Genomic DNA, 14,459 nt, shown 5'->3' on the forward strand with positions numbered 1-14,459 from the left:
CAGGCCTCGTCTCACTGTTTGTCATGTGTCTCACCCCCCAGGCCTCGTCTCACTGTCTGTCATGTGTCTCACCCCCCAGGCCTCGTCTCACTGTCTGTCATGTGTCTCACCCCCCAGGCCTCGTCTCACTGTCTGTCATGTGTCTCACCCCCCAGGCCTCGTCTCACTGTGTCATGTGTCTCACCCCCCAGGCCTTGGTGAAACGTAGTCCTAGCAGCAGCATGGGCTCTACCCTCAAGGAGTCGTCGGCGTTCCAGAGCGAGCTGCGTATGCCTGAGAGCGCCATCCGCCACCAGAACGCCTCGCCCTCCGACGGCAAGGGCAAAGTCACCATCTGTGACGGGAAGGCTGGCGACGAGGACCACCCTAAGAAGAGCAGCGTTTGCAAGAGCATCGAGGGCTGCCAGGAGGAGCTGCTGGCTCAGGTGGTGAGGAGGATGCTCATTATCTCTCCCCTTTCTTTTGTCTTTTTCTCCGTCAGAAAGTGGGGATGCATCAATGCCACTATTTCAACACTGATACCGATTCCTCAACTTTTACTGAAAAGCATTGACTTGGACCATTTGTTTGGGCTCAGCTGAGCTGTAATCTAATTTTCTTGTATTAGAGAGATCTGATGGGCCTTTTTGTGCCAAAGCAATGAAGAAAATCAAATGGCTGCTCTCTGCACATGGCTATGATACCGACACCCTGCTAGAGTCTGAATGTCCTCTTTTTGGGGAAGTGCAAGCCCCCCCCCCCCTCTCTCTCTTCTCTCACTCTCTCTCTCGTTGCCAGTCGGGCTCTTCCACTGCAGCGAGTGTCCTGGAGATGCTCATCTTCCTCATGGATGCCATCCAGATCAACTTCCAGCAGGCGTCAGCCGTGGGCAGCAGCAGCCGGGCCCAGCAGGCACTCACGGAGCTGCACACGCAGGACAAGAGTGTGGAGATGACCGACCAGCTGATGGTACGACGGCTGGATAAGTAGCTTAAAGGGACATATTATGGAAAATGGGTTGTATCTGGATCATCTACTACTTTGTATGGATTTGTCTCAAATGTTATTTAGGTGTTGTTTGGCCAGGGTTTGAAGTCTTGTAGAATTATTGCTCGTAGATGATGTCACAAGGGCGATACAACCAATCAATTAGTTGTGATTTTCGGAAGCCAGCAACACTGCTTACCTAATGTAGTGCCGAGTTTGTAAAGGTTTGTTACTCTTACCAATGATTTTAAGTGTTATTAGCGAAATTATGAGTTTATAAATATCTCGGCGCATCCCGACGGAAACCGGATGAATTAGACAGAAGTAAAGCAAGCTGTCATAAGTGTGTGTAGTCCTATGAACGAAGAAACCCAGGGCTTTCGATGTGCTTTTGAATTTCATAAAACTTCCCAGCTCACACCAGCCCCTGTCAATCATCTGACTTCCAGCGTGAAGTTTTCTTTTAAGTTATTTTCGGGATCATATCTCACGACTCGAACAAACCTGCACGTTATTGCCATAAACTTTCTGTGAACGTCTGGGGAAAAAAACTGCGGCTCAATCAGATGAAAAATGGCGGAGCAATTTACATCACAAAAAAGTCTTTCATTCACGGTTTTTGCTGCCCTGTCAGGGGCGCCTGGTGGTACTAAATCCAGATTGAACTCTGCCATTGGAAATAGGAGATTTGGCCCGATCCATAGATGTGAGTTGGCCATAATAAGGACATTTATAGGCCTGATATTCTATATTTTATATTCATATTTCAAATAGCATGTGTCCGGATGGCAAAATTCAGTACTGTATTTACAAAACCCCCTCTAAATCATCTGCCCTTTATTCATTTCATTTGATTTTTTTGTACACTTTTCTCAAGAAGGTGCTGAACGAGCGCAGGGAAAATTTTTCACGTCTGGTCAATGTTAGCATGGTGTTATTCACCGTCAAAGATGGACATTTTTTTTTATTGATATTCTCCTTTGGTTCATTACAATTTACTCAAGCCTAGTAATGGACACAATATTTCGGACACTGGGAATACATTCCCCGAGGTCCATAGATGTCCCTAGATACCAGGAACATGCAAATGGACCTTAGAAGTGGAGCAATCCATTTACTTAGGTATGTATTTTAGGCGAACTTTATGAAAATATGGCTAGCTTAATTGGTTAACCCATTAGTCGGTCAAAACCTTTACTGGTTAACCAGTGAAATTCTTTATTCTAAGGGAGTGCTTTTGTGAGCAGATAACCGGTACTGTAGTTTCAAACCAAATGTTCTTGGGTGGCGTAAGACTTTTGCACAGTACTGTTAATTTATATAATATCGAACCAACTACACCACTATAATGACTGGAACTCTATAGTGTTGGAATAGCGAATGTGGTAATGGTAGTAACAGTAATACTACTAGTGCTTTATTGATCTGTGGCAACTTCCTCGTCGCTCAGGTTCCTACGCTGGGCTCCCAGGAAGGTGCGTTTGAGAATGTGAGGATGAACTACAGCGGTGACCAGGGCCAGACCATTCGCCAGCTCATCAGTGCCCATGTGCTGCGCCGCGTGGCCATGTGCGTCCTGTCCTCACCCCATGGCCGTCGCCAGCACCTGGCCGTCAGCCACGAGAAGGGCAAGGTGAGCAGTCCACCACCTGTCCAGGTCTCCAAGGATAACTCAAGTAGTTGTCGGAAGAACCAAGTGAAACTGTATGTTAAAGTGGCTCTTGATTTATATTATGCACACGCATCTAAAATCTCATTCATTTAGTTTGACAGTTATTTAAAGTAAATGAGTTTGAATATGGCCACCTGTGATTTCATTGGGGGACATTCAATGCTTGTTGTGTGTTAATTACGACACCATAAAATTAAAAAACATCAATGTCTTGTCATAAAGGCATTGCTACCTTATCATTTTATTGAGCTGTATTTAACACAACACAATGATTCAATGTCCCCGATGACATCACTGGTTGCCATATTCAAATTAACTTATTCTTCAATAATTGTCCAAATAGATTAATGTGATCAAAAATATTTAGCGTTGTTGGATGTGTGAGATTATGTGCAAAATAAATCGCCATTGCTTTTTTGGTGAAGTGCCCCTCTTAAGAATTTTTTGTACTGTGTAATCTATCAGTTATTGTGTCGATATTGGATCACCACCTTTACACCTACCTTTTAATATGTATCTTTTTATACTTTCCAGTTCTATCCGGTTTGTATGACTACGGAGTAAAGAGCCATCAGAATGTTCCATGATGAAACCCAGGAATGATCCTTTTAACCCTCTCCACCCTTCTCGTTCCACTTGACAGATCACAGTTCTGCAGCTGTCTGCCCTGCTGAAGCAGGCCGACTCCAGCAAGAGGAAGCTGACCCTGACCCGTCTGGCCTCGGCTCCTGTGCCCTTCACCGTCCTCAGCCTCACCGGCAACCCCTGCAACGAGGACTACCTGGCCGTGTGTGGCCTCAAGGTCAGAGAGTGTGCTGCGATCGCTACGTCTAGTCAAAATTGTACTTGGTGGCAGAAGTTGTACAGCCAACTCAACAGCTGTTAAAAAGCTGGGTAGTTCTGCACATAGCAACGTATTAAGACCTAAGTTCACGTGGCAAAATTAACGTCGACTTACAGTAATGTTCTGCAATCTAGCTAATTGACCTACATATTTGACCACACTGGTGCAGGACATGCTACACACATGGATAATGACAGAGTGGCAAGAAAGAAACACCTTTCAAGATTAGGATCGGAGGTTCATAAAGATTCAGAGTGTTGTAGTCTCACTACCCTTCCTCCTTCCAGGACTGCCATGTCCTGACGTTCAGCAGCACAGGCTCTGTGTCGGACCACCTGGTGCTGCATCCTCAGCTGGCCACCGGCAACTTCATCATCAAAGCGATCTGGCTGCCAGGCTCTCAAACCGAGCTGGCCATCATCACCGCCGACTTTGTCAAGGTAGGGATTGTTTCAGGATTCATAAAGGCTACTAAAACGCTTTATTAGTAGTAGTGTATGTTTTAGATCAAATGTGATGCACATCAAGCGATCCCCAATGATGTAATCACTCTTTAGATTTTTTTTTTTTTTTTTTTTAAATAAATCCTCAGTGACAGAAAGCTGTGGTATCAAGCTGTGTTTATCAATGGAATTAGCACAGATTTTCTCTCAACTTTGATCCAAACACCTCAAACTAGATTTATCCATTCATAATGATACCTCGAGTCCAAACACCTCAGACTAGATTCATCCATCCATATTGACACCTCCAAGGGCTGGGCGATATGGCCTCTAAATGATGTCACGATATTTTTTGGCTATGTCACGATGCACGATATACGTCACGATATTTTGACATTTCCTCTAAAGCACTTAAAAATTCTTGATTTAACCCTTTGAAGCATAAAGTCACGCCAACTTGACTATTAAAATAGTCCCTGCAACATATGTCTGCATTAAACCATGAAGATGCTTTCAAAAATAATTTTATTAAAAGTTTCTAAAAATCTAAAAGAGTAGTCTACAGACACACTAATACAGAAAAAGATTTATTAACATCTAAGACAATTTATATAAAAACTCTTGGGTGCCTAAGACTTTTGCACAGTACTGTTTTCTATCCACTTTAGCCAAAAATACACACACTACTGTGAGAAAATAATAATAATTTGTATTATCTGCAATGTTATAACATCCTACTGGTAAACAAAAAACTGTAAAGGTGTGTGTGCATGTGCATCATCATATATATATTTAATAGAGGATTTCCATGCTAGCCATCAAGCTATGAATCCAGTGCCTTATTAGCTCATTTACGCTAGCCGCAATGCTAATGGTTAGAGCTACTAAGCTACTACCAGTTCATCCGCCTCGGCGCCTCCATATTCCATTGCCGCTTCTGAATAAAACACATAGGGCTAATAACGTTTAAACTTGCTAAACTCTCTCCACTTCTCTCACGCTCTTGTATCCCCGTTCCCTCCAAACAAACCTGTGGCACCGCCTCTCCGTCTCTGGGTGTGTGTGTGTGCGCGTGTAAGTTGGGGTGAGTGTGTGTGCATTTCTTTTCTGTGAGGGAGAGACGAGAGAGTAAAGCGCTGCGCCAAAGGAGTTCATCTCAGCCGCGGCGGCTTAGAAACTGACGTGAGGGATTGTGAGAAACATCACGATATCCACGATACGTTTAAAAAGTGTATCGTTAATTAACTGTACCCAATATTTATTTAATATCGTCATATCGCCCACCCCTACACATCAGACTAGATTCATCCATCCATATTGACGCCTCCAAACACATCGGACTATAAGATGCATCTGTCCTCCTGGGTGTTGTTCTGTTGCTCCTCAGTGACCCACCTTTCTTTCCTTTCAGATCTATGACTTATCTGTGGACGCTCTCAGTCCCATGTACTACTTCCTGCTCCCGAGCTCCAAGATCCGTGATGCCACCTTCCTGTTTAATGAGGAGGGGAAGAACATCATCATCATCATGTCCTCTGCAGGCTACATGTACACCCAGTTCATGGACGAGTCCAGCAGCGCCCAGCACGGCCCTTTCTATGTCACCAATGTTCTGGAGATCAACCACGAAGACTTGAAGGTAAGTCTTTTTTTGGCAGGAGGGGTCACAGCATGAAATGTTCTTCGGTAAAGACAATTTCACCATTTATGAAAATGGCATATGGCTCACGACTGGCTAAGACTATTTGTTTTCAAATGATGGTGTTCACTGTCCCAGCTATCTAATAATAAATAATAATTAATTACATTTATATAGCGCTTTTCTAGACACTCAAAGCGCTCCCCACAATGTAGGGTATAAATTGCCTCCTTCACCACCACTGGTAGCACCCAACCTTGGGCTACGCAGGCTTAATGGCTGCCATACACTGGCGCCAGGCACACATCACATGGCTGAACGGCTCAGGAGACAGGAATTTATATCGGCCAATTAAGGGGAAGGGATGATTAGGTGGCCTTGATGTCAAGAGACCTGATTGGGAATTTAGCCAGGAACGTCGGGGAACCCCCTACTCTTTGCGATAGGCGTCCTGGGTTCTTTAACGACTGAGATTCAGTCAAGTCAGGTTTATCGTCTCCTATCTGGCTCATAATCCTTTGAATTTATATTATCTGGATCGTCCTCAACATCCACAAGTTTGAATGCTTGTTGAACATTTCTATTATAAAACCAGGGACTAGCTCAAAGAATAAGCTCAGAAAATTGTGGTCTGTAGTAGAGACCAGAGGCAACGCTCTTCTAGAAGCAGGCAGGTCTGTAGTAGAGACCAGAGGCAACACTCTTCTAGAAGCAGGCAGGTCTGCAGTAGAGACCAGAGGCAACACTCTTCTAGAAGCAGGCAGGTCTGTAGTAGAGACCAGAGGCAACACTCTTCTAGAAGCAGGCAGGTCTGTAGTAGAGACCAGAGGCAACACTCTTCTAGAAGCAGGCAGGTCTGCAGTAGAGACCAGAGGCAACACTCTTCTAGAAGCAGGCAGGTCTGTAGTAGAGACCAGAGGCAACACTCTTCTAGAAGCAGGCAGGTCTGTAGTAGAGACCAGAGGCAACACTCTTCTAGAAGCAGGCAGGTCTGCAGTAGAGACCAGAGGCAACACTCTTCTAGAAGCAGGCAGGTCTGTAGTAGAGACAAGAGGCAACGCTCTTCTAGAAGCAGGCAGGTCTGCAGTAGAGACCAGAGGCAACGCTCTTCTAGAAGCAGGCAGGTCTGCAGTAGAGACCAGAGGCAACGCTCTTCTAGAAGCAGGTCTGTAGTAGAGACCAGAGGCAACACTCTTCTAGAAGCAGGCAGGTCTGCAGTAGAGACCAGAGGCAACGCTCTTCTAGAAGCAGGCAGGTCTGTAGTAGAGACCAGAGGCAACACTCTTCTAGAAGCAGGCAGGTCTGCAGTAGAGACCAGAGGCAACACTCTTCTAGAAGCAGGCAGGTCTGCAGTAGAGACCAGAGGCAACACTCTTCTAGAAGCAGGCAGGTCTGCAGTAGAGACCAGAGGCAACACTCTTCTAGAAGCAGGCAGGTCTGCAGTAGAGACCAGAGGCAACACTCTTCTAGAAGCAGGCAGGTCTGCAGTAGAGACCAGAGGCAACACTCTTCTAGAAGCAGGCAGGTCTGCAGTAGAGACCAGAGGCAACACTCTTCTAGAAGCAGGCAGGTCTGTAGTAGAGACAAGAGGCAACGCTCTTCTAGAAGCAGGCAGGTCTGCAGTAGAGACCAGAGGCAACGCTCTTCTAGAAGCAGGCAGGTCTGCAGTAGAGACCAGAGGCAACGCTCTTCTAGAAGCAGGTCTGTAGTAGAGACCAGAGGCAACACTCTTCTAGAAGCAGGCAGGTCTGCAGTAGAGACCAGAGGCAACGCTCTTCTAGAAGCAGGCAGGTCTGTAGTAGAGACCAGAGGCAACACTCTTCTAGAAGCAGGCAGGTCTGCAGTAGAGACCAGAGGCAACACTCTTCTAGAAGCAGGCAGGTCTGCAGTAGAGACCAGAGGCAACACTCTTCTAGAAGCAGGCAGGTCTGCAGTAGAGACCAGAGGCAACACTCTTCTAGAAGCAGGCAGGTCTGCAGTAGAGACCAGAGGCAACACTCTTCTAGAAGCAGGCAGGTCTGCAGTAGAGACCAGAGGCAACACTCTTCTAGAAGCAGGCAGGTCTGCAGTAGAGACCAGAGGCAACACTCTTCTAGAAGCAGGCAGGTCTGCAGTAGAGACCAGAGGCAACACTCTTCTAGAAGCAGGCAGGTCTGCAGTAGAGACCAGAGGCAACACTCTTCTAGAAGCAGGCAGGTCTGCAGTAGAGACCAGAGGCAACACTCTTCTAGAAGCAGGCAGGTCTGCAGTAGAGACCAGAGGCAACACTCTTCTAGAAGCAGGCAGGTCTGCAGTAGAGACCAGAGGCAACACTCTTCTAGAAGCAGGCAGGTCTGCAGTAGAGACCAGAGGCAACACTCTTCTAGAAGCAGGCAGGTCTGTAGTAGAGACCAGAGGCAACACTCTTCTAGAAGCAGGCAGGTCTGTAGTAGAGACCAGAGGCCACACTCTTCTAGAAGCAGGCAGGTCTGTAGTAGAGACCAGAGGCAACACTCTTCTAGAAGCAGGCAGGTCTGCAGTAGAGACCAGAGGCAACACTCTTCTAGAAGCAGGCAGGTCTGTAGTAGAGACCAGAGGCAACACTCTTCTAGAAGCAGGCAGGTCTGTAGTAGAGACCAGAGGCAACACTCTTCTAGAAGCAGGCAGGTCTGCAGTAGAGACCAGAGGCAACACTCTTCTAGAAGCAGGCAGGTCTGCAGTAGAGACCAGAGGCAACACTCTTCTAGAAGCAGGCAGGTCTGCAGTAGAGACCAGAGGCAACACTCTTCTAGAAGCAGGCAGGTCTGCAGTAGAGACCAGAGGCAACACTCTTCTAGAAGCAGGCAGGTCTGCAGTAGAGACCAGAGGCAACACTCTTCTAGAAGGTCTTACGACTATCATGTTACTCCCTTGGTCTTCACCCTCATCCTGATCACAAATCCACTGACGAATCATGCATCAGCCAAAACCCATTTTGTAATGTCATTTGAAAATGCCAATTGGCAGAAAGCATTATTTGTTTGTAATATTTACATTTTAGGACAGCAACGGTCAGGTGGCTGGAGGGGGCGTGTCTGTCTACTACTCCCACGTGCTGCAGATGCTGTTCTTCAGCTATAGCCAGGGCAAGTCCTTCGCCGCCACCATCAACCGCAGCAGCACCGACGTCCAGAGACTCTTCACCATCAACATCAAAGGGTATCAGTCACAACTTCAACGTCACCTCTTCCTGCACTGTGCTGGCTCTGGGAAAATAAAGGATCATTTTTGGCAGTTATTTTCAACCTAGAAACCATATTTTTCTAAATATCCAACCAAACTGAATCCAACCAAAACATCATGAATTTAGACCACTATTGAATCGTATGTGTCCATTTTGTATTATGTACATCAAACGGTAGACGGACAATACATATAACGCTATACATTTAGTACTATGTACATCAAACAATAGACAGTAGACTATATGTATCACTCTCCATACATCTAGTGCTATGTAGGTTTGCTGAATGAAACGAATCAAAGATAGACTGAGGAAAGGGGTATTATATAACCATGGAGGCGTGGTATCATGCACATTTTAATACACCATCCTGGGTACATGATTGGCTGGTTGTAATGTAGATGGATGTTCAGGTGACTAATACTGGTCGCAATTTTAACCATAGTGTTATAAGCTTTGAAGCGAGGTGCTAACAAAAATATAACTGTGCTAGCTGTGTAGCATACACATAGTATTACCATACAACATCACTCCTCTCCTCTCTTCATCTCTCTTTCCTCTGTCTTTCTCTCTCTCCCTCTCTCTCTCTCTCCAACAGGTCGAATGGAGGCAGTAGTAAGATGTCCCCGGCCCTGTGCCAGTGGTCGGAGGTAATGAACCATCCAGGGCTGGTGTGCTGTGTTCAACAGACAACAGGCATTCCCCTGGTCATCATGGTCAAGCCAGACACCTTCCTCATCCAAGAGATCAAAACCCTGCCTGCCAAGGCCAAGGTATGGTTCCCGCTCGGTCAAACTGAGAGCTATGGTCTAGTATTATAAGAAAACGATGGGTCAACGTCATCATAGAAACGGTTTGAAAATGGCTTCCCATTTAACAAATCGCATTGTAAGAAGTAGCCTGGTTTCCTAGTGCTGCCATGACCGTCCTCCTCTCTGGATGGTCGGTCATTATATAATCTTTACATTATTTAGTATTTTATAGGTTGAATCTATGAACATTTTAAATGAAGTGAATACACGTCTAAGTGAGCATTTCTATCACCGCCCCAGAAAAGATTTCCATCTAGCTCTCCTGAAAACTCATATCTCAAGACATTTCACTACACTGGGCGTGTGCCTCAGTTTGAGTACTTGTTGAGTTCTAAACGGCACGTGTCTGTATTAAACTGTCAATGGGGAAGATGAATTGAGTGCACACAAAGTAGCCTACTGTAAACAGCATGAAGTAGGCAACACAGTAGAAAACTGATGAAACGGGTGCCAGGGTGGCACACCACGTAACGCAGTGCAACGCGGCCGTCCCGGGTTCAACTCCCGGACCCAGCGACCTTTGCCGCATGTCCTCCCCCATATCTTCTCCCAGCCTTCCCCTCTGCCGGGATTGTCCAATAAACCAATACAAATCTAAAAGAAAATTAAATAAACGTTGCTGTCGGAAGAATCAACAGCTGGCGATAATCAAAGGACTGGCTGGTCATGGATTATCAAAGGACATACAATACTGCCTAAGAAAGACCCTGGGAATAACGTTATGAAGCAGAAAGAGATCGATGGCTCCATGACTGTTTTGTGGACTGTTTCAGACAAATTAACAAAATGGTATGCTCACTTTTTATTGACATTCTCTGAGTAGTTTTGATGATCGATAAAAAGGATGATTGAAGAGCATATCAATGTAAGTCCCACAGCTGTGTGGTGAAATGAGTTTGGTAGATTATAAATGCCATCGTTGTGGGCATATAGTGTTTACTTGGCTTCATTGTCATGTCAGAAGATGCAACAGATGCTAGAACGGCGCTGCACATGGCAGTTTGTTTTGGAAGCAAGAGTGGGTCTGCATCATAATTTTCACAATGTCCGTCTCCACCTGTCCACTACTACGCAACCCTGGATTTTGCAAATGAAGACTGGGACTGTACTGTGGACATGAGTTTGTCAGTTTTACAAATGTTGCTACTAATAATGAGTAAATCACACTTACCATGCAGGCTGCATTTTTGTAGTTAGCTAATGTTATGAACTACCAAGCATTCTTGTGTGATGATGGGCAGAACTCATCGATGATCGCTGTGTGTAGCATATGTTGTACAAATGTCATCTGGTATCGTTTGATCAATTTGTATTGTCGTGTTGAAAGAGAGATAATTAGAATGTGAAATGGGCGGATTGTGGCACGGCAGACCACTTGGAACCATGTTGAGTAAAAGAAAAAAACATGGTTAACTGGTTTTCATCTGGTTAATGACAGCAGATAGCCAGCTATCAAAATAACCGCTATGCATAATTCCTACTACCATCTCTACCACATGGAACCATGTGAGACTAGGTCCATATATTTATGGACTGGTGCAAGCCATACATTAACTGCAATAATGCTCCCGCCACTTGGGCATGCCCATTCAAAATATGAATCAACATGAACAACTCTCCCAAATCCAAAAACTCAAATTTGTGATGTCATCAGGTATAAAGTCTAAAGCTGATCCATTGACAATGAATTGTGAAAGATTGTAAAGGTGACATTAAGAACACCCAGGGTTATGTTTTGAGTCTATGGGTGTCAGTCTGTGTCAGAGCTGATAACCGTACTATGGAATAAAGCTGATAGAGCATCACCAGACTGTATCTCTCCTGTTTATGAATCCTAAATATGAAGAGAGATTCCTTCTTCATCAGGATCCTTAGGTGATCGAAATGTTGATCTCTCAATAAACATACAGTGGGAGAGTAATTCTTACAGTGTGCGGCTAGTATTATTACATAAGAATTGCGATTCTATCTTTTTTCTTTGAGACCTATTAAACGAACTCAAAACAGCATCTAGAATCAGATCTATGCATGTGTTGAATCAAGAATAGATTATGAATTAGGACCCCAAGAATCAACAATTTATTGTACACCCCTAGTGTGCGGACTGTATTCATTTAGATGCTATTGCTAATGTTTGTCCTGTACCTGATTACCAGAGTGGTTATGGGTCCTCTTAATTTTTTTTCCCCGTCTCCCTCAGATCCAGGACATGGTGGCTATCCGCCATACGGCGAGCAATGAGCAGCAGCGAACCACCATGATTCTGCTCTGTGAGGATGGCAGCCTGCGCATCTACATGGCCAATGTGGACAACACGTCCTACTGGCTGCAGCCTTCCCTGCAGCCCAGTGGAGGCATCAGCATCATGAAGCCTGTACGCAAACGCAAGGCCGCAGCTACCAGTGAGTGAAAAATAACTACACTCCACGTTGTAGGGTTGACATGGATGCATAATGCAAATCACAAGCTACAGGTGGCTGAGGACACAGCTGTAGGCCAACACTACATGGTTGTCAGGGAAGTGTATATAGACGATTATAAAATGGGTAGCTTAAGTCATGCACCCTGATTGGTTCACAGCCATGGTATAATAACAGTATATCGTGGCTATGACGTCTAATTTCTTCTTCTAAATGTAGAACATATCATGGCAGAGCAAGACACTTCACAGGCAGTGGCTTCATCTCCATGTCTCAATCAGAGAGCACATTTTATGTCATTCTATTCCAACAAGCTAACTGGCTAAAGAGCTAGCGTTAGCTGCTACACATAAGTGAAATGGTTTGTCTTGTAATGTTAGCTAAATGCTTGCAGGAGGGATTGACTGGAACAAAATACCAGAGGGATTTATGAATAATAACATGTGATGCAGGGATCCTTATCAGTAGCAGCTGTTAACTTAGGCGTGTTATGTTAGTGTTAGCTAGCAAGTCGCGTCAAGTCCTCTGCTTCATGTTGGGCCGAATGGCACCTCTTAGCTGTCATATGATCACACTATACCACAGCCTGTTGTGAGCTGCACACACACTTGAAAAAGTCTTCTCTGGATCATTAAGTAATGTGACTTGGTCTTCCAGCCACACGGACCTCCAGCCAGGTGACGTTCCCTGTGGACTTCTTTGAGCACAACCAGCAGCTGACTGAGGTGGAGTTTACGGGCAACGACCTGCTGCAGGTGTACAACGGACAGCAGATCAAACACAGGCTGAATTCCACCGGGATGTATGTGGCCAACACTAAGGTAACAGGGTTATTTCTTCAGGGGAAGCTTCAAGAGGGGCTCATTGTGTGATTCAACATGACTCGTCTTTCAGATGTATTTGTTGTCGGTTTGATTTCATTTTATTCCACAGTATACATTCTCAGGCAGATAATGGGTAGACACTTCACCCTTGTTGCCGCCCTGAAAAGGAATTCCAGCATGTAAAGTGATGTTGTATCTAGTGCTAATAAAACACAGATGAGATTTGAGTTCATATTTGAACCGGAGTACTCCGTCCTGCCCCTCTCTTGTAGCCTGGTGGTTTCACGGTGGAGGCGGTCAACAACAATACCTCCATGGTGATGACGGGCATGCGGGTCCAGGTCGGCACCCAGGCCATAGAGAGAGCCCCCTCCTACCTAGAGATCTTTGGCCGAACCATGCAGATGAATCTGATCCGCGCCCGCTGGTTCGATTTCCCCTTCACCAGAGAGGAGGCCCTGCAGGCTGACAAGAAGCTCTCCATCTTCAGTAAGAGCAAAGCCCTCACCACGCCTTACTCTTCATTCTTGGGTGTTCTCTGATTTAGATAGGTATCGCCTATTCATTTATTTATGGATGGAAAAAATAGGCTTGGGTTTCCATTTCAGCCTATTTCATTATTTCCTTTGTGTAGTTCATTGATAATGTTTTTTAGTATAGTTTCAGAGGATTTCATATAAAGTTCCATTTAATTCACCAAGGAGGTTAGCTCGTGTTTGGGTTGTTGTTCTTTTATTCCTTTATTCCTTTATTCCATTCTTGATGAATGATTTGGAAAATTTTAGATGAAAAAACAGAAAGTGGAAGTGCCTCTTCCAGGGATGTGTGCAAGGCACCGTTTGAACTCTTGAGCCAATCAGAGCTGGCGATCGCTCCCAGACACTTGATTCTTCCATTCGAGTCTTCATGTTGGCTGCATCAGATGACCTAGCCTCTTCTTGTCTCCCTTTTCCTTTTCACTTGTAAAAGTCGGAGCTTCCGTGGACCCCGCCGGCGTCACCATGTTGGACTCCATCAAGATCTACGGGAAGACCAAGGAGCAGTTTGGCTGGCCCGAGGAGCCCCCAGAGGACTTCCCCTCCGCCTCCGTCAACAACGTCTGCAGCCCCAACCTCAACCAGGGCAACGGCTCCTCTGAGGGAGACCAAGCCACGCCCATCCCCACCAGCGGCAGCGTGCTGGAGAGGTAAGTGCTTCCACTACCACCATCCAATCCGATGCCCTGATTCCTGTACGCCAGATTGCCAGGCTCATGTTTTGTCCACTCACAGATAATTTATTGGAGCATTTGTTTGTTTGTGATCCCTGAGAGACTTCTTGATCAACCAGTCCGTTGAGAGATGTGAGAATTATTGAGTAAATACTGGTTTTTAATGATTCAAGAACTGGGATTAGATTCCTGAAAAGGACTACCGTATTAAAAATACAGTGTACAATGCCTTTATTTATTCTATATGTAGGACTTTCTCATTAAAGAGGCAATCTTGAATTTGTTTGACCATCTACATTTTGGTGTATTTACAAATGTCATTGAAGAATTTGACTTGTATTTGGAAAATTTTATTTATTTTATTTTATTTTCATAACTCAAAATATATTCCTGTTTTTACACTAATGTTTACAAACATTTCAGATGC

The 14,459-nt window shown here is 45.1% G+C and overlaps 1 protein-coding gene across 1 annotated transcript in view; it reads left to right on the forward strand.

Annotated features, from left to right (window-relative positions):
• The window catches only part of ubr4 (ubiquitin protein ligase E3 component n-recognin 4), a gene marked incomplete at its 5' end in the record, with an annotated part of 168,808 nt that overhangs the window by 66,639 nt on the left and 87,710 nt on the right, over positions 1-14,459 (forward strand). The window contains 12 exon segments of the mRNA XM_084333706.1: positions 192-428; positions 778-948; positions 2,417-2,599; positions 3,282-3,440; positions 3,770-3,922; positions 5,337-5,564; positions 8,584-8,741; positions 9,365-9,539; positions 11,779-11,980; positions 12,656-12,819; positions 13,095-13,311; positions 13,792-14,008. Of these exon segments, the coding sequence (XP_084189832.1) occupies positions 192-428; positions 778-948; positions 2,417-2,599; positions 3,282-3,440; positions 3,770-3,922; positions 5,337-5,564; positions 8,584-8,741; positions 9,365-9,539; positions 11,779-11,980; positions 12,656-12,819; positions 13,095-13,311; positions 13,792-14,008 (2,264 nt within the window).

The sequence above is a fragment of the Notolepis coatsorum genome (genome assembly GCF_963971535.1).
Source record: "Notolepis coatsorum genome assembly, chromosome: 17".
In the NCBI taxonomy this organism is placed as follows: domain Eukaryota; kingdom Metazoa; phylum Chordata; class Actinopteri; order Aulopiformes; family Paralepididae; genus Notolepis; species Notolepis coatsorum.